This window comes from Schistocerca gregaria, chromosome 9 (assembly GCF_023897955.1).
Source record: "Schistocerca gregaria isolate iqSchGreg1 chromosome 9, iqSchGreg1.2, whole genome shotgun sequence".
Lineage (NCBI taxonomy): Eukaryota > Metazoa > Arthropoda > Insecta > Orthoptera > Acrididae > Schistocerca > Schistocerca gregaria.
The window spans coordinates 165,235,300-165,261,302 of NC_064928.1; the positions used below are offsets into that span (position 1 = coordinate 165,235,300).

The following is a 26,003-nucleotide window of genomic DNA, read 5'->3' on the forward strand; positions in this document are numbered from 1 at the left end:
TCCAGTGAGGAAACAATGGGAATCAATGATAGAGGGACTGAGTCAGTGCATCTCTAACTTTTGCTTGGTATGCTTTCACAACTTGTGGGTCATTCAGTTTTTCTGTGTTCCAGTTTGTATTTTCCTCCATTTCAGGTTTAGGTGTTACAAATAGTTTCTCCCTCACTGCAGCTTTTACAGCATAGTGGTCTGAGTCACAGTTATAGCCCCTGCAGCTCTTCACATCAATTATTGATATGGCACATCTTGCCTTTACTGACACATAGTCTATTTGATTGACTATTCCACTTACATTTGATTTCCATGTTCTGAAATGTATTCTTTCATGTGGTGATTAGATTATTTTTAGCAGCAAACTGACATAACATTTCTCCATTCTCGTTACTTTCTTCATGTAATATGTATCTCCCAGATACTCGTCCACATTCGCTTCACCCAACCTGTGCATTAAAAACTTCCCTAAGTAAAAACAGATCATACTTTTGTACTTTACTGCATGCCCTTTCTAGATCTTAATAAAACTTTTCCTTTGTTTCTTCTTCTGCTTCCTCTGCTGGTGCATATGCAGTTATTATCATTATGCTTCTGAATTTCCCTTTCACTCTGTCTGCTAAGTCTTTCATTTATGGGTTCAAATTCCAAAATACTTTTACCAATCTCCTTTGCTGTTGTGAATCCCATTCCGGCTTGTCCTGTTCTTCTGTCTGGTCCACTATACATCACAGAGTACTGTGGCATATCTATCTGTCCTTGTCCTTGCCATCTTATTTCATGTAGCATTACAATGTTGTACTTGAACATACGATCTCATTGGCTATTTCTCTCATTTTTTCAGGTTTCAACATTGTTCGTACATTCCTTGTTACTACTGCCAAATCTTTTGTCCTTTTTATTTGCAGAGGTTGTATTTTTTGTGTCTCATCCATCATCTGAGGCTCTTGTTGAGGTTCAGTAATATGTCACTTTCACAGTGGGGGGTTATTGGACCCATGCCCAACCCCAATCTTGGAGGACCTGGATTTCTTTAGGGTTTACTGCCCTAGAGAGGTTGGCTTCCCTCTGCCTACAGAGCCCTCTCCTGTCCTATGTTGCGGGACACACTTTGTCTGGGTCCTCAATCGAGACTAGTCCAACTTGGGTGACCCTGCCAGTAGCTACGCTACTGCCGGCATAGCTCTTGACTTCATCGAGGCACGCAAACCCTCCCGCCCAGCACCGAAGGTGCCTACGATAAGGCAGTGTCCCCAGGGAGAGAAGTCTGTTATGGTCCGACTTGGGTGACCCTGTCAGTAGCTACACTACTGCCGGCATAGCTCTTGACTTCATCGAGGCACGCAAACCCTCCCACCCAGCACTGAAGGTGCCTACGATAAGGCGGTGTCCCTGTGGAGAGAAGTCTGTTATGTTCGAATGGAAAATATGTTCAAGAATTCTGCAGCAAACAAAAGTTAGGCATATTGTTCTGTAATTTTGCAGTTCCATTATTTTACGTTTCTTATATACTGCAGTCACCTGCACTTTTTACCAGTCATTTGGGGCTTTGTGCTGTTCAAGAGATCCATGATAAGTGCAAGCTAGGTAAGGGGCCAATGCTGTAGAGTAGTCTTTGTAAGCTCGAACTGGGATTCCATCTGGACCTGGTGATTTATTTACATGAGGTGTGCTTATTTCTCTGTCATCCATATGGGAGGCAGTCCAATGGTACAGTGATGGTATGTTTGTATGGTTCTTCTGTGTGAAACACAAACAGAATTTGTGAATGAAAGGATTCAAGATATTTTGGTGCGGGAAGGGGGGGATTCTTCCATGTTATGTTATCTTGGATGATGTATAGTTGATAGAAGTAGAAGCAGCTTCAGTTGTGTCATAGTGAAGTGTGTGTGACATTTCCAATTAATATTACATATTAATGATCTGATAGATAACATTAGAAACAACTTAAGACATTTTGCAGATAATATAGTTATCAGTAATGAAGTACTGTCTAAAGAAACTGGACAAATATCCTGTCAGATCTTGGTCACATTTACAAAGTGGTGCAAAGAATGACAACTCCCTTTCAGTGTTCAGAAATGTAAAATTGTGCATTTTTGAAAACAGAAAAGTAGTATTCTATGCTGGAAAATAGTCACAATTAGAACCAGTACTAATACTAATCATCATCATCACTATTACCAGAGTGAAACAATTTGTGGATAATAAGTGGAACAGTCATGTTGGATCAGTCATAGGTAGAGCAAGCAGCATACTTTGGCTCGTGGGTGGGATACTAGGAAAATGCAGCCAGTTTACAAACAAAATTGTTTACAAAATGCTTGTGTGCTGTATCATACGTTATTGGTCTAATATGTGGTACACATTTCCCTCTATTGCCTTAAGATGTGTTGTATCATCTGAATCTGTCTTTTGGGTGAGTTATACCACAAGCTCATTTGTCTTCATGTAAATTCAGTACCATTCTATTATTTATTCAATCTACTCATGTAATCTATAGTTTTCTTCAGTAGCATTAGATTACAGAAGCTTCTATCCTATTCTTATCCACACTGTTTATCATCCATATTTTGCTTCCAAGCAAGGCTACATTCGAGACAGTCTTTTCAAAAAAGACTTTTGTTGGTAATATTATACAGTTTCCAGCCATTACCTGGATCTGTTTGAAACACAAGCATCTTCATTGCCTTCTGCCTTTCCAACATTTCTCTGTCTCCAACATGATCCCATCTTCTCCTCTCTTTCATGTGCAGTCCTTCACTCATTTCAGCCACCTCTCTCTTACTCTTCCTCTCAGTCTTTTTCTCTTCTCTTTCATCTCATGCATTTTTCTGTTTATCATCTTCTCCATTCGCTTAACATGACCATGCTATCTAACCATGGGTTCCTTTGTCCTATCCTGTAATGGTTCCTCCTTTAGTAATTCCCTAATCCTCTCATCGCTTAACCTTTCCATCTTTGTCACTCCAATACTTCTACTCCAGCACTTCATGTTACTAACTTGTAATTTGCTTCGCTCTCTTTGTTACCCAAGTCTCCATGGCATTGTCCATTGTATAACCCTTTTAGTAGCTTTGAGAGACAGATTAGCACCATATCCAGCATCCATTACTGTTCCAGAATGGATCATATACTGCCCCCCCCCCCCTCTCCCCCCATTCTCCAGCCTGCACATTTATTTTCTATGGCATTTTTCTCATTTACCTGTATTAAGCTTCCCAGATACTTGAAACTCGCCCTTTCCTAAGTAATTTCCCACCAGTTGCTCCAGTTTCCACACTTTGTTCCTAGCTGTTATCATCATTTCACACTTACTTATGCCAAATTTCATCCCATGTGTTTATATTCCAACTGCTTGTGCACTTCTGTCTCCTTGTTTCTCCAAGTCATCAAATCGTGAGCAAACACCACTACTTGCATCTTTCCACCAATTACTTGTGTCAGTCTGACCACTGTCTCATGTAGCACAATAATGAAGAGCAACAATGTTGAGTCCACCTTCCTGCCTCAAGTTATTATTCTGTTCCAGTCAATCTGATCTCTCTTCCCCCACTTTGACACAGCTCACAATCCCATTGCACATTTGTCTTGTCCTCCATGTAGTCTGCTTTTATATTCCTCTTTACTGCAGTATCTTCCATACTTTGTTTGTACATACACTATCAAATGCTTTTTCAGTATCCAGGAAGGCCACCAGTAGATGTATTCCATATTCATAGTGGAGCTTCTGTATCTGCCTTACAGCAAAAGTTAGGTCTACTGTGGACCATCTTGCTCTGAACCCATGTCGTTCTTTCGTCTCTCCTATTTTTTGTCTGAATTTAAGTTTTCAGAACTTCCTGAAAGATCTTTGCGCATTGGCAGATGGAATAGAAGTTAGTAAAGTTTCCAACATTTACATTTCTATTCATCTCTGAAACATTCATTTCATTGGGAAACTTTACAGTCTGCACTATATCCATTTTATTTCTATCATTATTTGTTATTTTGCTACCCAAATAGCAGATCTCATCTGCTACTGTTAATGTATCATTTCCTAATCTAATACCCTGAGTACAGTGGTTTAATTTGACTGTATTCCATTATCGATGTTTTACTATTATTTATGTCCATCTTATAACATATTTTTGAGACACTACCCCTTCCACTCAACTGGTATTCCTAGTTCTGTGCTGTCTTTGTTGGAATTACACTGTCAGCAGTAATATTTAAATATTTTTATTAAATAATAATATTATTATTATTTTATTAAATAATAATATTAAATAATAATTTTATTAAATAATAATTTTGACATCTTCACCAACATTCATTTATTTCAAGACTTTCTTCTTGATTACTGTTGTTGCTTTCCCAATATACAGATTGAATAACATGTGTTACAAGCTTCTGCTCTGTGTCACTCTCTTCTCATTTACTGATTCCTTTTAAAGGCCTTCAACTCTTAGTGTTGCTTCCTGAACCTTTTGATCTCTTTATTTATCCCTGAAGCTTCTGATTTTCGTATAGCATATTTCACTCATCTGTTCTAAAATGGACTCCAAATACAGACCATAATTCTCCACTCCCAAATTTTCATCTACTTTTTTGTGATGCATATTTTATTTTCTGTTTGTTTCTTGTAGTTTGTTTATAATTGTATAAATGTTGCAGGATATGTCCCCAGAACAATATGCACGTTGTGCTTTTGATGTGGCAGCCATCAAACAAGAGCCAGTAAGTAATATTAATTTGAGCATTTATGTTATTCATTAACATGAGGCAGTATAAAGAAATAAACTTAAAAAGCAGCAACTCTTTTATCAAGAAAGAAGAAAATAAGTCTTTGTGAAATAATTTATTGCCCAACACAATCACATAGACTTTCAAATATAAATTACTGCCTGCTTTAGATCTTTTGTTACCAAGACTTACTTCAGTCAATGTGTGTCACTTTTTTGTGATAACATGGTACAAGTTTGACTGATTTTTAGTGCTATTATTTAAAGTCTTAATGTTGAAATGTGTGCATTAACATTTCTAATGATTATTGCTTTCCAGTACTTTACCTAAGCCTTGATTCAACAAAGCTGCATTTTATATGTTTTATGTATAGTCAGCCCATGATTCTTTTGCCTTATTGCACTGGCTAGGTGTGTTGTTTTAGAGAATGTTTACCCGTCACATTTAATAACTTCACCACACTCTTGTTGTGTTAGTTTGTAACAGCAGAACTAATATTGATATATAATTTCCCACATTTAATTGATAAAAGTGGAAGTACTTTCATGCATGTTCTGGAAGGGCCCTTGCATTTCATGTTAATTGCTTGATGGACAATATTGAAAGTGCAGTTCCCAGAATGAGATTTTCACTCTGCAGCGGAGTGTGCGCTGATATGAAACTTCCTGGCAGATTAAAACTGTCAGAGTTCGAGTCTCGGTCGGGCACACAGTTTTAATCTGCCAGGAAGTTTCATATCAGCGCACACTTCGCTGCAGAGTGAAAATCTCATTCTGGAAACTTCCCCCAGGCTGTGGCTAAGCCATGTCTCCCCAATATCCTTTCTTTCAGGAGTGCTAGTTCTGCAAAGTTCGCAGGAGAGCTTCTGTAAAGTTTGGAAGGTAGGAGACGAGGCACTGGCAGAAGTAAAGCTGTGAGTACCGGGCGTGAGTCGTGCTTCGGTAGCTCAGATGGTAGAGCACTTGCCCGCGAAAGGCGAAGGTCCCGAGTTTGAGTCTAGGTCGGGCACACAGTTTTAATCTGCCAGGAAGTTTCTAAAGTGCAGTTGTCTGCAATGGAGTATTAACTGAAAAAAAAGCTGTACAAATATGCAGTCAAATCTTAGTGACATATTCAAAGTGGTTCGAAGAATGGCAACTGGTTTTAAATGTTCAGAAATGTGAAACTATGCATTTCACAAAACCGAGAAAAGTGTATGGTATGTCTGCAATATCAGTGGGACGCAGTTGGAAACAGTTCACTAATACTAATACCAGTTTATAACAGTTTGTGGGGACATGAAATTGAATAACACAATAAAACAAGTGGTTCATGTGTTGATACTGTGAAAATGCAATGAGTCTACAAAGAAGATTGTCTACAAAAAAATATGTGACATTTCATAGAATGTTGCTCCAATATATAGTTCATACTTCCCTCTGTTACCTAAAGAAGTGTGTCAACTGAACTTTTCTTTCAGTCAAGTTGTGCCACAAGCTCTTTTCTCCCCATTGCTTTTGATTGCTTGTTCAGTCTCTCTGTGTAACCTACAGTATTCTTTAGTAGCTCCACGTTAAAAATGTTTCTGTTCTCTTCTTATCCTCATTGCTTATTACCCACTTTTCTCTTCCATTTAAGGTTACAGTCTTGACAGTCTTTAAACAGAAAAGACTTTATCATCTTGTATAGTGTCCAGTCATTGGTGGCTGGGTCTGTTTCGAACACAAGCTTTTCCATCATCTACCACCTTTCCACTTTCACCTTGATCCAACCTTCCTCTTTCATTTACACACAGCCCTTCACTCCTTTTAGCAACCTCTTTGTCTTTTCCCTCCCTTTTCATCTCATGTACCTTTCTGGGTATCATCTTCTCCTTCATTTGCTTGACATGCCATAGAATCTAAGCCTCAATTACTCTTTGCCAACCTGTATTGGTTCCTCATTCACTAATTCTCTGGTACTCTCATTCTTTAAACTATCCACCTTTGTCACTCTAATACCATTTCTCGAGAATTTAATTCCACTAACTTGTATTTTACTTCTTTTTCTTCTTTTTGTTACCAATGTTTCTGAGGTATATGCCAGGCCTGGAACTTCAGAATACTTGATACACTGTGATCAGAAGTATCCGAACACCTGGCTGAAAATCAGTTACAAGTTTGTGGCGCCTTCCATCAGTATTGCTGGAAATCAATATGCTGTTGGCCTACCCGTAGCCTTGATGACAGCTTCCACTCACAGGCATACGTTCAGTCAGGTGCTGGAAGGTTTCTTCGGGACTGGCAGCCAATTCTTCATGGAGTGCTGCACTGAGGACAGGTATCAATGTCGGTCAGTGAGGCCTGGTATGAAGTCGGTGTTCCAAAACATCCCAAATGTGTTCTATAGGATTAAGGTCACGGCTCAGCGCAGGTCAGTCCATTACAGGGATGTTATTGTCGTGTAACCACTCCGCCACAGGCTGTGCATTATGAACAGGTGCTTGATCATGTTGAAAGATGCAATTGCCATATCTGAATTGCTCTTCAACAGCTTGAAGCAAGAAGGTGCTTAAAACATCAATGTAGGCCATGCAAAACAAGGGGTGCAAGCCCCCTTCATGAAAAACAAGACTACACCATAACACCTCCACCTCCAAATGTTACAGTTGACACTACACAAGCTGGCAGATGATGTCCACTCGGCATTCGCCATACTCACACCCTGCTATCAGGGCACCACATTGTGTATCGTGATTCGTCACTCCGCACATCAGTTTTTCCACTGTCCAATGTTTAAGCTCTTATACCAAGCGAGGCGTCGTTTGGCATTTGTCAAGGTAATGTATGGCTTATGAATTGCCGCTCGACTACTTAATCAAAGTTTTCTCACCTCCCGCCTAACTTTCATAGTACTTGCAGTGGATCCTGATGCAGTTTGGAAGTCCTGTGTGATTCGTATTACAAATTAAGACCCTCTTCAACTGTCGGTGGTCTCTGTCAGTCAACAGACAAGTTCGGCCTGCATGCTTTTGTGTTGTATGTGTCCCTTCATGTTTCCACTTCACTGTCACATTGGAAACAATGGATGTAGGGATGAAAAGGATTGTAGAAATCTCACATACAGACACATGACTCAAGTGACACCCAATCACCTGACCATGTTCGAAGTCAGTGAGCTCTGCAGAGCTCCCCATTCTGCTCTCTCGCAATGTCTAATGACTACTGAGTCTCTGATATGGAATATCTGGCAGTAGGTGGCAGCACAATGAACCCAATATGAAAAACACCTGTTTTGGGGATGTCTGGATACTTTCGATCACATATTGTGTATAACTTTTGCTGGTTTGAGGGTTATGTTTGCTCCATATCAGGCTTCTAACTTGCACCCACAGTGGAATGCTTAAGCTTATCTCCCCGACTCATTTATTTCTTAGCCATTTCTTTCATTCACCTGCGTAAAGCTTCCCAGATACATGTAACTCCTCATGTTGCTCAGTTGTTCCCCACTGATTTTTATTCCAGGTGTGACTCTCTCCTTCTTCATGGATGTCACCATCATTTGACAGTTATTTACACTAAACTCAATCAGATAACCTTGTTCCATTTATTGCTGTATGCCCAGTTGCTCCTGCACTTTCTCCTTGTTTCTCCAAATCATGAAATTGTTTGTAAACCCAATTGCTTTCATCTTACATTCACCAGATGTGCTACTCTGATCATTATCTCATCCATCACAACAGTGAAGAGCAATGAGGAAGATGCACTTTCCTGTCCCAAGCCATACTTGTGTGCAGTCAGTCTGATCTCTTTACTCCCAAGTTCACGCAGCTCACACTCCCATTGTACATGTCTCTTATCCTAATTACAGTCTGCTTTTCTGTTCTACAGGTACTTCCATACCTTGTTACTACATACACTATCAAATGCTTTTACAATGTCCACGGAAGTCATCAGTGGATCTGTAGGGCCACCTACTCCCAGGCTGGAAATCGCTACTGTTGTCAGGATGAAGTCCAAGGAACTTGTGTGGCATCACTATGCACAGTAAAACAGGATTAAATATTGCTTCATTTACTTCTCTGAATGCACATCGTTGCCGTATCTTGGATGGCAGTTGGTGGCTTAGCAAGACAGTAAGGACTCTGCCTCTATAGCCAAGCACAATTGAAAAAAGTGTTGCTGGTGAAGAATTTTGTGCATGAACTGATCTCTCGATTATTTTTGACAGGATTCATGTGGCTGGCCATATCGTTCACTTGAATTGTCCAGAATGTTTTTCAAACCAATGATGAGCAATTGTGGCTGTGACATGGTGCATTGTCATTCATAACAATTTCATTGTTTGGGAACATGAAGCCCATGAATGACTGATAATTACCTCCAAGAATCCGAACATAACCATTTCCAGTCGATGATTGTCTGCGGCTGTAGCCCATTAACACCATATTTTCCTGCGCTGTGCTAACAGATGTGTTTGTCATATGTCAGACATTTATTTCTACGGTTATTTCACGCATTATTGGTTCTCTGTCAGCACTGATAACTCTGTGCAACCATGGCTGCTCAGTCATTAAGTAAAGGCATTTAGCCACTAGATTGTCTGTGCTGAGAGGTAATGCATGAAATTTTGTATTCTCAGCACATTCCTGACACTGTGGATCTCAGAATATTGAATTCCCTAACGATTTCCAAACTGGAATGTCCACTGTGTCCTAATCAAACTAGCATCACAAGTTGAAAGTCTTTTAATTCCCGTTGTGCAGCCATAATCACGTTGTAAGCCTTACTGCATGAATCACCTGAGTACAAGACACAACTCCTTCAATGCCCTGCCCTTTATACCTTGTGTATGTGCATATCGCTATCCATGACTTTTGTTATCTCAGTGTAATGCTGAATCAGCCCTGTGCTCATGCTGATGATATCTAGTGAGCAGTTTGCAGTCTGTAGTGTTAAGGCACGCCCCTTTAGAAACTCTGCTCAGATGTGGCGATGACCACGGCAGGTTTGTGTTGTCTCGCACACCTGTCTGGGACTACTCTGTCCCTCCCATTTCACATTGTGTGTTGTCCCATCAGATGGACCACACTGTCCGATGCAATGAGGTTGTGTCAAAAACTGGTCCTGGCTCAACAATTCTGTAGGCCGCCTGACCCAAGCAATGCTGGAGTTTAGAGCAGTTTGAGCACCAGGCTGGAATGGTATTAGAAGGTCGCTGAACTGGACATTGATGATGGTTGGTGCCGAAGGGTAACTTCTGTCACCCATGGCTACAGATCGGTGGTCATCTCGTAAGGTGGCAGGAGTGTGGCCAGTACTTGAACAGTCTTATAAACTAGATGTTACAATACAGTAATCAGAAAATTGCGTGCCAATGACATGTTTGCCATCTATCCTGTTGGTTGACTGCCTCTAGCCTAGCGATGTGGGGTATTTATGGCATCAAGGACTGATTCTGATTTTTGACGTCAATTGTCACAACTGATTCAGTTCAGCTTTTTATGTTTTGTTAGCGTTCTTCTGCTCTGCTACATTTGCTTAACCAGTTTATTTTAGTGTCTTTAACTGCTTTGTCAGACCCTTGACAGATGTTGTTGTGCTCTCGTTAGTGCTTCTTACACGATATTATGATAGTAATAGCTGGTCTCAACTTGTCTAACGCTCACTCAGAAATGTTAATGTTGCACTCTTGGTGAGTGACTAACTGTGTCATAATGTTTATGCCTAGTGGCTGGTTCTTGTTGATACTTCCGTGTGATTGAGCAATGCTATTCTGATTGGACTTCAAAAATTTCACTCTCCTGTTCCCTTAATGCCTTATGATGTGTAACAGATCTTTTCCATATTCATAATGTTGTTCCTGTGGCTATCTTACAGTGAGAATTACATATTCTGTGGATGTTTCTGCTCTAAACGCATGTTGTTGTTCTCTTATCCTTCCACCTATTTTGTCCGAATTGGTCTTTCCAAAAGTTTCTCAAAGATCTTTGCACAATGGCTCTTGGTATGGAAGTGAGAAATGACTTTCAAACACTCAAATTTCTTTTTGATTTCAGAACAAATTTCTCTTTTTCAGAAACACTTTTCCTGAGATTAGCAGTCTGCATTTCATTGCTCTCTTACTCCTACAGTTGTTGGCTATTTTGCAGCCCAAGTAGGAGATTTTGTCTACAACCATTGCTTTCAACTTAGGTTCTTAGTTCTTTGCTGTCTCTGTTGGCATTATATTGACAGCAGTAATCTTAAACAGTTTTCATTTTTCCTGCCTGATCATTCATTCATTTCCAAAATATCTTTCTCCTTCTTAAGTTACAAAAATTGTATATTCTCCTAAAAATAAAAGCTCGTCCGGATCTGATGGTGTTTCTGACAGGTTACTAAATATTTGCTATGACACAATAGGCCCTCTCTTATCTGCAATATATAATGCATGACTAATTCAGGACATTTTTTCAGAGTGGTTGAAATATACCATTGTTAAACCCCTGTAAGAAAGGTGACAGGGAAGACGTCATTAACTAGTGACCTGTTTGTCTACTGACATTATTATCCAAAATTTTTTAAGAAGTTGATTTATTGTAGAATAGTGTGCTACCTGTGCAACAATAATATTCTCAGTACATCACAGTTTGGATTTCAGGAGAGTTGATCTACTGAGAATGCAATTTACATGTTCACTCACCAAATTTTGCAAACATTAAATTACAGAACAGCACTGGTTGATGTTTTCTGTGACATATCTAATGTGTATGACTGTATGAATCACAGTATTCCACTAGATAAATTGAGGTTTAGGGCAATTCTTGGTACAGCCAGTCAACAGATAATATCATATCAAACCAAGAAAGTGCAGAAAGTTGCACTTAATAAATCAACCAATGTAATCATGGGAGATTCTTCTTGCTGGGGAGAAATCACATATCAGCCTGCCTAAGAGTTAGTCCTAGATCTTCTGCTGTTCCTAGTATACAGGGTGTTTTACAGTACATGTTGCACACTTAGAGCGCTTGCAGGAAATACTTAGTAGATCAAGTTCAATGCAGGAACCTATGTCCAAAAATGTCATCCTATGACACTACAGAATGTCAGTTACAGGCACCAATGCCTGTAACTGTGTATATACACGGGTTGATTCTATGATGATGTTACAGACTTTCCAGGTGAAGGAGAAGGATAAATGTATCAATCTGAGGTAAGATTGCTGTCCCAGAAACGAATGGGTGGGAAGTTACAAGCGAAAACTACAGGGTGATTCAAAAAGAATACCACAACTTTAGGAATTTAAAACTCTGCAACGACAAAAGGCAGAGCTAAGCACTATCTGTCGGCGAATTAAGGGAGCTATAGTGTTTCATTTAGTTGTACATTTGTTCGCTTGAGGTGCTGTTGAATAGGCGTCAGCGTCAGTTGATGCTAAGATGGCGATCGCTCAACAGAAAGCTTTTTGTGTTATTGAGTACGGCAGAAGTGAATCTACGATAGTTGTTCAGCATGCATTTCGAACGAAGTATGGTGTTAAACCTCCTGATAGGTGGTGTATTAAACGTTGGTATAAACAGTTTACGGAGAATGGGTGTTTGTGCAAAGGGAAAAGTTCTGGACGGCCGAGAACGAGTAATGAAAATGTAGCACGCATCCAGCAAGCATTTGTTCGCAGCCCAGGAAAATCGACTCGCAGAGCTAGCAGAGAGCTGCAAATTCCACAATCAACTGTATGGAGAGTCCTACGAAAAAGGTTAGTTATGAAACCTTATCGTCTGAAATTGATTCAAGCACTGTCTGCAGCTGATAAGATTAAAAGAATCAATTACTGTGATTTTATCCTTGCTCAAATGGAAACAGATGAATCTTTCATTTCAAAGATTGTGTTTAGTGATGAAGCAACTTTCCACACTAACGGGAAAGTCAATCGTCACAATGTCTGTATATGGAACACTGAGAATCCGCGGGAAACAACTCAGTATGAACGTGACTCCCCTAAGGTGAACGTTTTCTGTGCCATTTCAGCCAATAAAGTTTTTTTGTCCCTTTTTCTTTGAAGGTGCTACTGTAACTGGACTACAGTATCTGGAGGTGTTAGAGAATTGGCTGTTCCCTCAGCTCGAACAAGAAGCACAACAATTCATATTTCAGCAGGATGGAGCGCCATCACATTGGCACTTATCTGTCTGTAACTACCTGAACGTCAACTACCTGAGGCGATGGATCGGTCGCCAGGCAGCCCGTGACAGAGCACTTTATCACTGGCCTCCAAGAAGCCCTGATCTTACCCCCTGCGATTTTTTCTTATGGGGGTATGTTAAGGATATGGTGTTTTGGCCACCTCTCCCAGCCACCATTGATTATTTGAAACGAGAAATAACAGCAGCTATCCAAACTGTTACGCCTGATATGCTACAGAGAGTGTGGAACGAGTTGGAGTATCGGGTTGATATTGCTCGAGTGTCTGGAGGGGGCCATATTGAACATCTCTGAACTTGTTTTTGAGTGAAAAAAACCTTTTTAAATACTCTTTGTAATGATGTATAACTGAAGGTTATTTATGTTTCTTTCATTAAATACACATTTTTAAAGTTGTGGTATTCTTTTTGAATCACCCTGTATTTTGATACCTCTGACAATGGAATACATGTTCCAGTATAAAAAATATCTGATAAATGTGGGCTTTAAAATGCATACCTGAGGAGCTATGAGTACTCGTTCATCTTCCCTACTGTGAAACACATCTCCTCTATTGAACAAGTGCTCTTAGCTCTTAAGGTAGGCATTTTACAGTCCATGATTACCAGACTTTTTTTCCTTGTTCTGGTCCATACTACTGCCTCTGAAAGTTGCATACTCAACATTCTTAGGAGCAATAATATTGATACATGCATTCCACTGTTAGAGGTATCAGAATGGTATTTTCATATAACTTTTGACTCATTTGTTTCCAGTACAATGACCCTTACCTCAAATTGATATCTTCTCCATCATCCATGAAAGTTTGTAACATCATAACAGAATCACCCTGCATATACATAATTTATGGACACCAGTACGTATAACTTTGACACTCTATAGAATCATTGGCTGTTGATTCCAGTCGTGGGTTCCTATGTAGAACTTGATGTACTAAGTGCCCTCTAGAAGTCTGTAACATGAAATATGAAACATCCTTGTGTAAACAATCTTCTCCCTAATGCACAACAATAAAACAGTTAAAAAATGGAAAATCCAGAATGCAATGTAGCAATATACAAAAAGGATAGTTGCTACTCGCCAAACAGCAGAGATGATGAGTTGCAGAAACATACGATAAGAGGAGTGTTAGAAAGCTAGCATTCAGCCAACAAGGCCTTTATCAAAAATAGACACCGTGCGCCCCCCCCCCCCCCATCCATACCCATACCCACACCCACACACAGTCTCTAGCAGCTGGAGCCAGCAGCCAGAGACTGTGGTCGTTGTTCCTTTCTGCGACTCAGCATCTCCGCTTCATGGTGAATAAAAAAAGCTGTTCTTTTTTGTGGAGTAGTACTACTGTAATCACTCCGAGAAGATATACAGCAACAGAAGAATTGGTAAACAATGGTCTTAAAACTGTCATTGACTGGTTTTGTATAGTGGCCAAGAGAGCCAGCCAAAATTAATGTGCTCTCCAATAAATAGACATTATTTATACTCATAAATGAAATAAAATAAAGCAGTCATTCATACGTTAATATCTGTCACTTGCTTCCATTCCACTGACAGTCAAAGATTTTTCAGTGGGAGAGTTCTGAAAACTGCAATGTCAATGCGGTGGGTAGCAATAGTGGCTCGAGGATACTCCAAGAAAGAGTTTGAGGGGAAAGCTCATAACTGTCAAAGCTAGCATGACTACTACGGAAAGATGGCTCTGTCACATGGGCTGCGATCTGCGAGTGACTGCGAGTTGTGCACTGATGGGTTGCGGGTGCGAGACGCCAGACTGGACGCGGAGAGAAGATGTGAACGTGATGCTGAGTATAGGATTGTGCTGAGGTGAAGGGAACTCAGGTCGAGTAACTAGCAATGGCGGTCAGTGGTTGGCCCTTCACAATGTCAATTGTGAAATTGTCTCTGGCTGGCCGTGTGGTGTATTTTATAGCCAGCCGGTGGAAGAATACTGCTGCGGGGATCGGTGAGCAGGTGATCCGGGGAAGAAGAATTGGTGCCCACGACAGCGGCACTAATTGCAGCACCTCTAGTAGTGGAGCTGGTGCTGTGTGTTGCCGTGACGGATGCAGGAGATACGGTTGACAACAAATGCAGTGTGCATATGTTGTAGTTGTATTATTCATCTTATGTATTGTGCACTAGTATTGCTGGCAGCTCGGAGATGCGGTAGCCAGGAGTACATGCCTGTGTTGTGTAACAGTGGATACTGTAACTGGTTTTATGTGCATGACCTCTCTCTCTCGAATTTAAAAAGATACAGCATATTCAATTCTGGACATCTAGAGATACTACACCAATGATAAGTGTAACATTCAGTGAGGAAGTAATAAATAAGTTGGAAACTTCAAAATTGTTTGGTGCCAGTATTGATGAGAATTCAAACTGGAAAACGAACATTTTGGAACTTCTAAAACAACTTAGTTCATCCATATTTGCACTTAGAGGCATTGGAAATGTTGCGGAGAGAGAAATCAGTAGTGGATATATTTTGTGTATTTTCATTCAGTAACATAGTAATGGAATAATGTTTTGGGATAACTCAACTTTTAGAAAGAAAGTATTCATTACTCAAAAACATGTGGTAAGTATGATTTGCAATGCTTACCAATCATCTTCTTGTAGATATCTGTTCAAGGGGCTAAGCATTTATACAGTTCATCTTCACTGTATATTTATTCCCTTGTGAGGTTTGTAGTAACAGATTCATTGCAGTTCAAAAGGAATAATGGTGTACATAATTACAATATCAGAAGGGAAAAAAAGTTATTTGCTCCACATTAAGGTTGTCTTTAGCATTGAAAGGGGTTCGCAGTGCTGCAACCAAAATTTTGTATCATGTACCTATACAGTTCCTATTCAGTGGAAGAATTTCTATCAGTGGAATGTGTAAAAGATGGTGCGTAGGAATTACTAACTCACATCTGTGTTAAAAAAAAGTTATTGCTTGTCCATTGTACAGATGGAATAATGTTGGTTACGAGCTTCTATGCTATCTCATTCCCTTCTCATTTACTGCCTCTTTTAAAATCCTTCAACTCTCAGGACTGCTTTCCGGAAATATTGTAGACTGTCTTTTGATCTCTCTATTTATTCCTGAAATTTCAGAATCCCATATAACATGTTTTGCACATCATTGTTAACTCTTCTTTTAAAATTTCGTATATAAACATATCTGTGCTTTTCTGCAACCTATCTTAAAAGGGTCAGTTCTACTTCTGGTTTTTCTACATTCTCTGGAGCCCAAACTGATTGCACCCCCAGATCAGGTACTGTCAGTTTTTCAATCCTTCTGTATGTAATTCATGTTAATATTTTACAACAGCAACTTATAAACTCATGGTTCAGTAACACATGTCAGCAGCTACCTTCTTTGCAATTGGTATCTGTTTCAACTTGGGTGTTAGTTTTTCCTATCAATTGTTCTTGTAGTATCTTATCTTCCATCCCATTTTTTCATCTAATTCCTTGTCCTTTGTGTAATACTGTCTTCAAATTTGTTTCCCCTGTATTCTCCTATTTATTCCTTTCAGCTTTCCCTTACTTGCTTAGGACTGGCTTCCCATTACAGTTTTTGATGTTCATGAAACTGCTTCTCTTTTTCAAGCAGGGTATGTAATTTTGTTGTACATGGCATTTATCTTTGCCATTGTTGTGCATGCTTCTGCAGCGTCGAATTTCTCATCAAATTCATGGTTTTTCATTTTGAAATTCCTATAAATTTCATTTATTAGGCATCTATAATACATTTAGGCCATTTCATTTTTATATTTTCTCTTTTCATCAATCAAATTTAATATATATTGTGTGGTGTAACAATTTGTGCTGGTGGTGTCTGTGGGGCTATCTCTCCCTCTTTCATCAGTCAAACTTACTCATTCTTTTTCTGTTGTATTCCTTTTCCATGTTGCAGTTAGTAATCATCTAAATCTCTCATTTGCAGTCCAATGTTCTTGGTTTGTTTCAGCTTATCTGGGTCCCATCTCTATTATATCCTGCCTTTTTTCAGTTTCTTCAGATTTAGTCTGGGATTCATGATCAATATATCATGATTATAGTTCACATCTGCTCCTGGAATTTTTTGCAGTTTGAAACCTGCATTTTAAGTCTCAGATTCCACAACAGTACAATAATTTGAAACTTAACCAATCACAGTAGATATTGTTCAAGTGTAATACGTTCTTTTATTATTGTTAGAACAGTTGAGGTCTGTACAAAATTCTAGCAGACCACTTCCTCTTTTATTGTGTTTACCTAATTCGTGTTCTTGTGTTTTTTCTTCTTGCACTATTGTATTAGATCCTCCCCCCCTTCTTTTAGTGTACTCAATGTTTTGTTTTAATTCATCTTTTTCTTTTTCTCAATCTCTCATAATCTGCACAGATAGCAGAAATGTATGCTGTGGTAGGTCATGCCTTTGTGTATGCCTTGCTTTGATAATCAGTACATTAATCTTTTTATAGTAGTTCACCAATATTTATATTTTCTTGTTAATTATTAAACTTACTCCTGCTGAAAACCTAATAATTTTTCTTTTTATGCTCACCATGTCATTTTCTTTTTGTTTGAGGTTTGGTAAGATATAAAGTGTTAATATGTTTTGTTATACTTCTGTATCAACAATATTAGTTTTTAATTTTATATTCTGTCCTATTTGTTGTTGTCATGCAGTAATAACAATAGTCTGATAATATGTAATGTTTGTTGGCACAGCTTTGACACAACATTTTCTTCTCCTGTAGTTTATTTCCGGTGAGGAAAGAAATTAGTGCATTGCTATAAATGAGAGACACTGAAACAATTGTAGGGATTCACCTTGTTATTTTTATTGTATTTTCTAAGGAAAAAAACAAAAATGCGCGTTGTGTTTTGAGAAGTTTTCAAAAATCTGTGTCTGTATTTTCCATTTAATTTGCAATAGACTGTTAAACCCTTTGTATATGCTTTTATTTTTGTTTAATTCTAAAATGTGGTTCCACGTGAATCCAGTCCTAGGGATGGTCTTCTCATTTATTTTTCATATTGAACAAAAACAGAATGACAGACACATAATGTGTGTGCTCTGTTGCTCAACCCTGGTTCGTGTATAGTTGGCAAAGGCAGTTGCTAATCACAAGCGAAACTTCTCTCAGAAAGAAGAGTAATTTTTCACTGTCTAAGAATCTTCTCTTTAACCATATTTCATTCTCATTACTTAGCTCTTGCATCAATGTTTAGTCTACAGAATTTTCATGCATTATAAAATAACACTGGACAGTCTGTTTCTTTGTATAATCAGTTGTCAACCGTGTTTATAGCAAGGGAGTTCTGTTGCTTTGATGAAACTAGCACCTGACTGGAAGGTGTAAAAAGTCCTTAAACACACACAACAGTGAAGAAATGGGAGTGAGTGAAGGATTTCAGGATAACATTATAGATTGTGATGAGATTGAACTCTGTGAACATTAGAGAAAATCGTTCATTGAGACGACATGTTATTGAAGACTAACATTATTGGGTAGAATTTTAGGGATGTAAGCAAAAAGAAAAAGGTGCCTAGTATGCTGCTAAGATGAATCACATTATTAACTATACTTATGTTATTATTTGGAGGTAGTTGCTACAATGTATTTATATTTTGAAAATGGTGCCATCCTATATACATTCTCGTATGCTGCTGTGACGAGCCACTTCTACTGATCATGTTACTAGCTGCAGTTAATCAGCTGTTGTTATTAATTGGAGATAGCTTACATAGATATAGGAAAGAACAATTTGTAGCACTATAGGCTTATTATATGGAAAATGTAGAGAACACTACTGCAACAAATTCTTGAGTGCGGTTTGAATGTTTGGGATCGCCACCAGGTCAGATTAAAGGAAGACATCGGAGCAGTGGGTAAGAACATAGTTAGTAGTGGTGTCCAGGAAGTGGTTGTAGGTTTTCATTATGTATAGAACAATTAAGGGTGGTGTAATCGTCAAATTCCATCCTATAATTATAAATTTGCCAAACCTTTGCTTAAATAAAATGAAAACAGGACTCCAAATATGGGTAGGATTCACTGGTCTATAAATCTATATCTTTTCACCTAGTTTTGTTGCGATGTATGCTTTAGTCTCAGTAGTTTAACTTCAGTTTTTTTTTTCTTCAGGAGATGGCCGCAGGACAACATACATGCTCTATCTGTGATTCAATTACCATCAAACAAGAGCCAGTAAGTAATATTAATATGGGTATTTACATCTCTTTTATTAAGAAATGGAAAGGAAAAAAAAGTTTATTGTCCACCAGTAAAATTTTGCATATAAATTACCTGTTATCCAGACATGTTTTGGCACCTGTGAGACATCAGTGTGTGTCATTTTTTTTTGATAATGTTATACATGTTCGACTGGGTTTCTGCGTTATTGTTTTAAGTTTGAAAGCTGCAATAAATGTCTCTGTCTGCCTTTGGAATGATTGTCATTTTCAAATTCCTTATTGAAGACTTTGATTCAACAAGGCTGTATTTTGTTCATTTTATGGCCTGTCAGCATGTGATGTTTTTAACCTCAGTTTTTCTCATGTTTCCTCCTCATTTTTTATGACTTCACTCTTCTCATGTTTTGCCAATTTGTAACAACAAAACTAACTTAGATTAATAATTTCACACCTCATAAATGTTTGACAAATATGAACGTGTTTGGATTGTCTGTGTTTGCTTGTTGATCTTATTAAGGTTTTGTGATAGTCTTAATTCAGGAGAATTTATTTGTTTATGGCACGCCTGATCTATAGATCCATATATATGATCAAGTTGCTTACATGTGGAACAAGTCAGTACATACTATGTAGAGGATGTTCAAAAGGAAAAAAAAAAAATGTTGAATATTTTGAGAGATTGTAGAAATCACACAAACAAGAGAAAAGCATATTTTTTTAGATCAGAAAAATTGGTCATAGGAGGGGCCCAATCTAAAGACCATCCATAAAAATGCATATTTCTGCTGTACAGCATTACGAATCACCATTTCTTTGAAGTCAACCTTATTGTTGTTTTACGTGCTGGCATATAATGACAGCATTATACAGTAGTGTCTCCATAACTGAGATCTGTGAAACAGAGACCAAGATGTGGGCCTTCTTCAACCAGTTCAACCATTTCAGTGGTCATACATACTAATATAAATACATAATTATATTGAGCCCCATTTAATCTGTTGGTAGCATGTGTGGCTCTGTTAATCTACCAACAAGTATGTCTGTCTGTGCATTTATGGAGAAACGGTGCCAATTTCCTCTTTCCGGAATTGCATGGGGATTTTTGTAAAACCAGATATGATGGTTATGAGACATCACAATGCCCAAACTGGTTCTTTTGTCCGTTCATGTAGCTTCCTGAGCGCCGAGTAAAATCACACTCGTGACCACGGCCAGTATCCTTGCCCTAGTAACTATCTGTGGCATGTGAGACAAATCGTGTCACATACTGCTCTGTAGATTTAATCATAAACATTTATGGATGGCTCCAGATTAATCCTCTGTATGGTTACACTGTAAAATTTATGTAATAAGTGTTACTGTTTCTCTTTGGCTTGTGAGACTTGGTTAAATTCTCGTTACTACAAACTCGATAACTAAAATCCATGTAGCTATTGAACTATTCTCAGCAGAATTCTGTAATGCGGGCACTGGACTGGAATACGTACACTGCTAACAGTCCAGTACACTGGTGTCAATTGGCTGCTCACAATTTCTGACAATCTTTATAGGAAGAAAAAAAAAAAAAGAATAATAATATGCTTCACCATCACTGTGTCAAAAGACACGCTCCAAAATTTCTAAGCAAACAAAGATTTTTTTTGTTGTTGAATTAAACCTCTCCAAGTCCGCTATGTTTGGTGAATTCTACATCCAGGTGACTAATGGTTCCATCTCTTCTTATCAATTACCTGCAGTCTCAGCACAAGGCAACAGTCATCTAGAATAATGTATTTGCACAAATATAGGCCACACTTTTTTTTTTACTAAATTTTGACTTGAAAGATCATGGTGTGCCCTATAATAAAGATTTTTTTTCTCTCAGATCATAAATCAATTTGAAATTGACCTGTACATATGTCTTGTGGATTGAAATCTATACTGTGACAAGTTACTCCAGTTACTTTTGTAAACCATCAAAGACTTAAGAAGGAAAAGATTATACCTTGTTCCTAAATACAGTCAATTTCTTGAGAAAAGAAACAACTGCACCACTGCTTTTCAGCACCACATGTATGTGTGTAAGTATGTATGTATGTATGTATGTGGTCACTGGATAACCCTACATTATTTACTGTAGTACTGTTCGGCATATCCATAGAGACCAGCATTTGGTCTGCGTTTCCTATTTTGGAATGTAAGTAAAAATTTTTGTGTTGAAGCTGGATCACCTGATGCTGTAACAATATCAAACTGCAGAATGAGATTTTCACTCTGCAGCGGAGTGTGCACTGATATGAAACTTCCTGGCAGATTAAAACTGTGTGCCCGACCGAGACTCGAACTCGGGACCTTTGCCTTTCGCAGGCAAGTGCTCTACCATCTGAGCTACCGAAGCACGACTCACACCCGGTACTCACAGCTTTACTTCTGCCAGTATCTCGTCTCCTACCTTCCAAACTTTACAGAAGCTCTCCTGCGAACCTTGCAGAACTAGTGCTCGTGAAAGAAAGGATATTGCGGAGACATGGCTTAGCCACAGGCTGGTGGACGTTTCCAGAATGAGATTTTCACTCTGCAGCGGAGTGTGTGCTGATATGAAACTTCCTGGCAGATTAAGGTTCGCAGGAGAGCTTCTGTAAAGTTTGGAAGGTAGGAGACAAGATACTGGCAGAAGTAAAGCTGTGATTACCGGGCGTGAGTCGTGCTTCGGTAGCTCAGATGGTAGAGCACTTGCCCGCGAAAGGCAAAGGTCCCGAGTTCAAGTCTCGGTCGGGCACACAGTTTTAATGTGCCAGGAAGTTTAATATCAAACTGTTTTCATAAGCAGAAGCCAGTTTTTGCATAGTCAGAGTTTTGCAGTGAACTTTAAATTTCTTTTGTGAATTTTTTTTTTCAGTTCTTTTATGTGCTACTTTTCAGCCTTCAATTTGAATCTTTCCCGTTGTAGCAACATACACACATTTCCTGTTTTGAACTACAAAATTGAGCACATTTTTCCACATCTCAATATGTATTCCTTTACATAATACATAGCTGATAACTCGAAGTTGCTCATTTGCTATGCAGAGTTGCTAATATAATTTACTGACTGCATCATGTACGTGGTGGTAGTACCTCCTAATAGGAGATAAATTTAGTTGTGAGGCCTATGTTCAAGATTTACTTTTTACTATAATCTCATGTCAATAGTTTAGGTGTGGCCTGTATTCACACACAGCCTATATTTGTGCAAATATGGTAAATGGAAAGAAACTAAAAAAGAATTCCAGACCTACTCATTCTCAAGAAATTCAGATTGTTGTAGTCCTTCCACACATGAAAAATAACTTTGTTGATCACAAAGGAACAATAACCTGTGACTTTAAAACACTAACTCCACCCTCCAGAGTCCAAAATTTGCCCGTCAACCTTGCTAGGGTTGCCAGTCAACAATTTAGTGAGCCCCACCCTGTTTGTGAATCTATTTTCGCATTTCATCCTACTGGAATCAGGAACAGTAATATAGGTCTTTCCATTGGCTATTTCTTGTTGCCACTAATAGAACTTTCTACTAGGACCTTTAACAGTTTCTGTCCAAAGGATGTCATAGAATAGTGGGCATCACAGGAAACCACAATCCTGTAAACTAGCCATGTAGGCTCTGGCCATAATCCGTTTAAGAGAATTAAGGAGAGATTCTCCCACCAACTGCAGGCTGGAGAAAACCTCTTTACTCTGGATAGTGGCTCTGGCACAGACAATAGCTCTGTGATAAGCATACAGGCAAGGCATCTCTCATGAAACCCACATTGTCAGTTAACGAAATTTTGGATGTAACAAGTGGCTCTGAATCACACTTTTACAAGTCCTGTTGAGAGAAATGCAATGTACCTCAGTGGTCTTGCGGCCCTGAAGCATGGAAGTACTGAAGATGACACAGATATGGAAATTATTGATGAAGTGCCACCCAGGTGAAATGAATCGTGTGTTCCCCTGCACTAATCACTGAACACTAGTCTGGGATTTTTGTGTACTAAATATCATGTGCACTCCTCCATCTCAGATGCGCGAAATGAGCAAGGTCTTCCACTTGTGTGTGTGTGTGTGTGTGTGTGTGTGTGTGTGAGAGAGAGAGAGAGAGAGAGAGAGAGAGAGAGAGAGAGCGAGCTTGTATCTGTAAGATACTAGAAGACTTGCTGTAACAGTTTATCAGTTGGTACACTACAGATTTTTTTCAGTGTAAAGGACAGGGGATTGCAGACTACTTTAATTTGCTGCATTGTAGCAAAAAGATGTATCTGCTATATAACTTATGATCTATTGGGCTTCCACAGGTAATTAGTGGTGGACACGAGAAAAAAAAATGTACTGAATGAGTTGTACATACACACACCACAACAATAGTAAACACAAAAATTAAGTCATCTGTGTAAGTAGGAAGTCTGCATGACACATGCCCAGAGTTGTGAGTAACTTACAGTACAGTAACACACACTGACACAACAAAAACTACAACGCAACACAGATCGAACTACTGGCTACAGACTGCCTAAGGTTTAGAAAGAGATGTACTTAAGAGTACAGTGATGCAAAAGGATTTCAAAACACTGTTGACATTGTTGATGGAGCACCAAGTAGCAACTGTTCTTGTATCCATAAGAAAAGTCTTCCCGTCCCTTCTGTGAGCAAGAGTTCAGATCTTAGAGAATATGTCTTTCTGGGCTCATGTTTATTGAACTTACTTTTCTTGTTTCAGTGTATACTAACATGTCTCAAAATATCTGGCACTTTTTTTAACAGGTTGTGAATATTGTTACATGGCATATAAATAATTATTGGTACAACAATGATAGTGAAATACCCTGATCAAATCAAACATTGTAACCACTGTCATCGGCAAGACTGAATGCCGCCTAGAGGCATTGTGGACAAGTGATGCAGTAAGGAATCTATAAAACCAAAGAAAAGACGAATGGGGAATTATTCTAGAGGTGATACAGTCTCCAGATTGGGAAATATACTGACATAAGTGACTTTGACAAAGGGCAGAATGTTACTGCCTGGCACCTCAGAAGGAACATTCCAGAAATAGTGAGGCAGGTCAGGTGCTTGCTTGATGGTGTCATGCGCATCTGGGGAAAGTAGTTAAATGACAGTTAAACTATTAGTAGGTGACAAGGTGTCAGAAGTCTACACCCCGTCACAGTCTGTGGACGTCAGAGGTTTGCCTGCCTAGCAAAACAGCAGATCTGATGGCATAATAGAATGCTGGTGCAGGCACAGTTGTTTTCAGGCACACTGTTCAGCACACATTGCTGAATATGGGGCTCTGCGGAAGATGACTGTATGTGTTCCCATACTGACCCAACACATCATCATTTACGATTGCAATGGATACAGAGTCTTTGAGATTGGTCTGTGGATTAATGGAAAAATGCCACCTAGTCGGATGGATCACACTGGCAGGTGCAAGCTCTGCACCCACAACTAACTGGTGAAAAATTTAAAGGAATTGTGTGACTTGTGTGTAGAGACTGGATGCTACATACCTGCAGAAACCTACTGAGGACTTTCCAAATGCATGCTATGAAAATTGTTGCTGCATTGCATTTTAAAGGCAGATAAATTTGCTATTATGGGGTTGTACATAATGTTTCAATTCATCAGTGTAATGCTGTTCAACTAATGAACATTACTGTAGATTAAACAATGGAAAATCCAGTAGAGAATAATGACAGTACTGTGAAATATTGGCACACTGGCCCTGGCAGTCAGTCATCTTTCACCCCGTCGTTGGAGCTAAATCCATGGGACCACAATTAATGGTGACAGGTACTATGTTGTTGTTGTGGTCTTCAGTCCTGAGACTGGTTTGATGCAGCTCTCCATGCTAATCTATCCTGTGCAAGCTCCTTCATCTCCCAGTACCTACTGCAACCTACATCCTTCTGAATCTGCTTAGTGTATTCATCTCTTGGTCTCACTCTACGATTTTTACCCTCCACGCTGCCCTCCAATGCTAAATTTGTGATCCCTTGATGCCTCACGACATGTCCTACCAACCGATCCCATCTTCTTGTCAAGTTGTGCCACAAATGTCTCTTCTCCCCAATCCTATTTAATACCTCCTCATTAGTTACGTGATCTACCCATCTAATCTTCAACATTCTTCTGTAGCACCACATTTCGAAAGCTTCTATTCTCTTCTTGTCCAAACTATTTATTGTCCATGTTTCCCTTCCATACAACGCTACACTCCACACAAATACTTCCAGAAATGACTTCCTGACACTTAAATCTATACGCGATGTTAACAAATTTCTCTTCTTCAGAAATGCTTCCCCCAGGGGCTCAGCATTCACTTGCTGAGTACAGGCTTGGCAACCCCGGGGTCCTGAGCTGGGGACTGGTCTGCGCCACCAGTCTCCTGTCACCGTAATCCCCGGACATGCTTCAGCGACCACCGTCCGGCGCGGCGGTGAAATGTTGTGTGCTGCGGGGAATGGTAATCTTGGCTTGACCGCCTGGATTGCGAGGAAGGCCAACCTCTATAAAAAACCCTCAATCTTTCGGTGTGCTCCGCACCTAGAAAATGCATGGCTGTTGGGGTGGAACAGTCGCAAGCGGGCAACCTCTGGGGCACCTGCCGCACCCCAGTTGTATAATGCTTACTCAGGCACGCGGGGCTCTGTCTGAGCGGACCTTTAGTTCCCTAGCTGCTCGTGGGACCGCAATGGACCCTTCGACCTCAACATTTCCCCCTACCAGTGGCTTGGGTGGGCCACTGGTAGGAAAACACACCCCATCGAAAAAGCGGCTATGCGCTGCGAGTCCTCCAACGCCTGGTGTTGCTAGAGATTTAACAGACTGTAGTAACGGAGCACATGCTGATAATCAGAATGTGTTTTTGATTATTAAAAGGAAGGAGGATAGCTTTGAAAGGGTTTCTCCCTTTTGCATCCACAAGGGTCTTGAGGGAATTGCAGGAACACTGAAATCTGTAA

General features: G+C 39.4%; 1 protein-coding gene across 18 annotated transcripts in view; it reads left to right on the forward strand.

Annotated features, from left to right (window-relative positions):
* LOC126291830 (gastrula zinc finger protein XlCGF57.1-like) overlaps positions 1 to 26,003 on the forward strand; it is a 308,343-nt gene that overhangs the window by 26,538 nt on the left and 255,802 nt on the right. For 15 of the 18 annotated variants that reach the window (XR_007551891.1, XR_007551890.1, XM_049985529.1 and 12 more), the window contains 2 exons: positions 4,648 to 4,710; positions 18,989 to 19,051. The exons of 1 other annotated variant lie outside the window; for it this stretch is intronic. Coding sequence is in view for 15 of the 17 variants with exons in the window: in XM_049985529.1 (XP_049841486.1) it covers positions 4,648 to 4,710; positions 18,989 to 19,051 (126 nt within the window). In the remaining 2 variants the exon portion in view is untranslated. The remainder of the gene's footprint in view (positions 1 to 4,647; positions 4,711 to 18,988; positions 19,052 to 26,003) is intronic. 2 more of the 18 variants (XM_049985531.1, XM_049985530.1) reach the window with 2 other exon arrangements.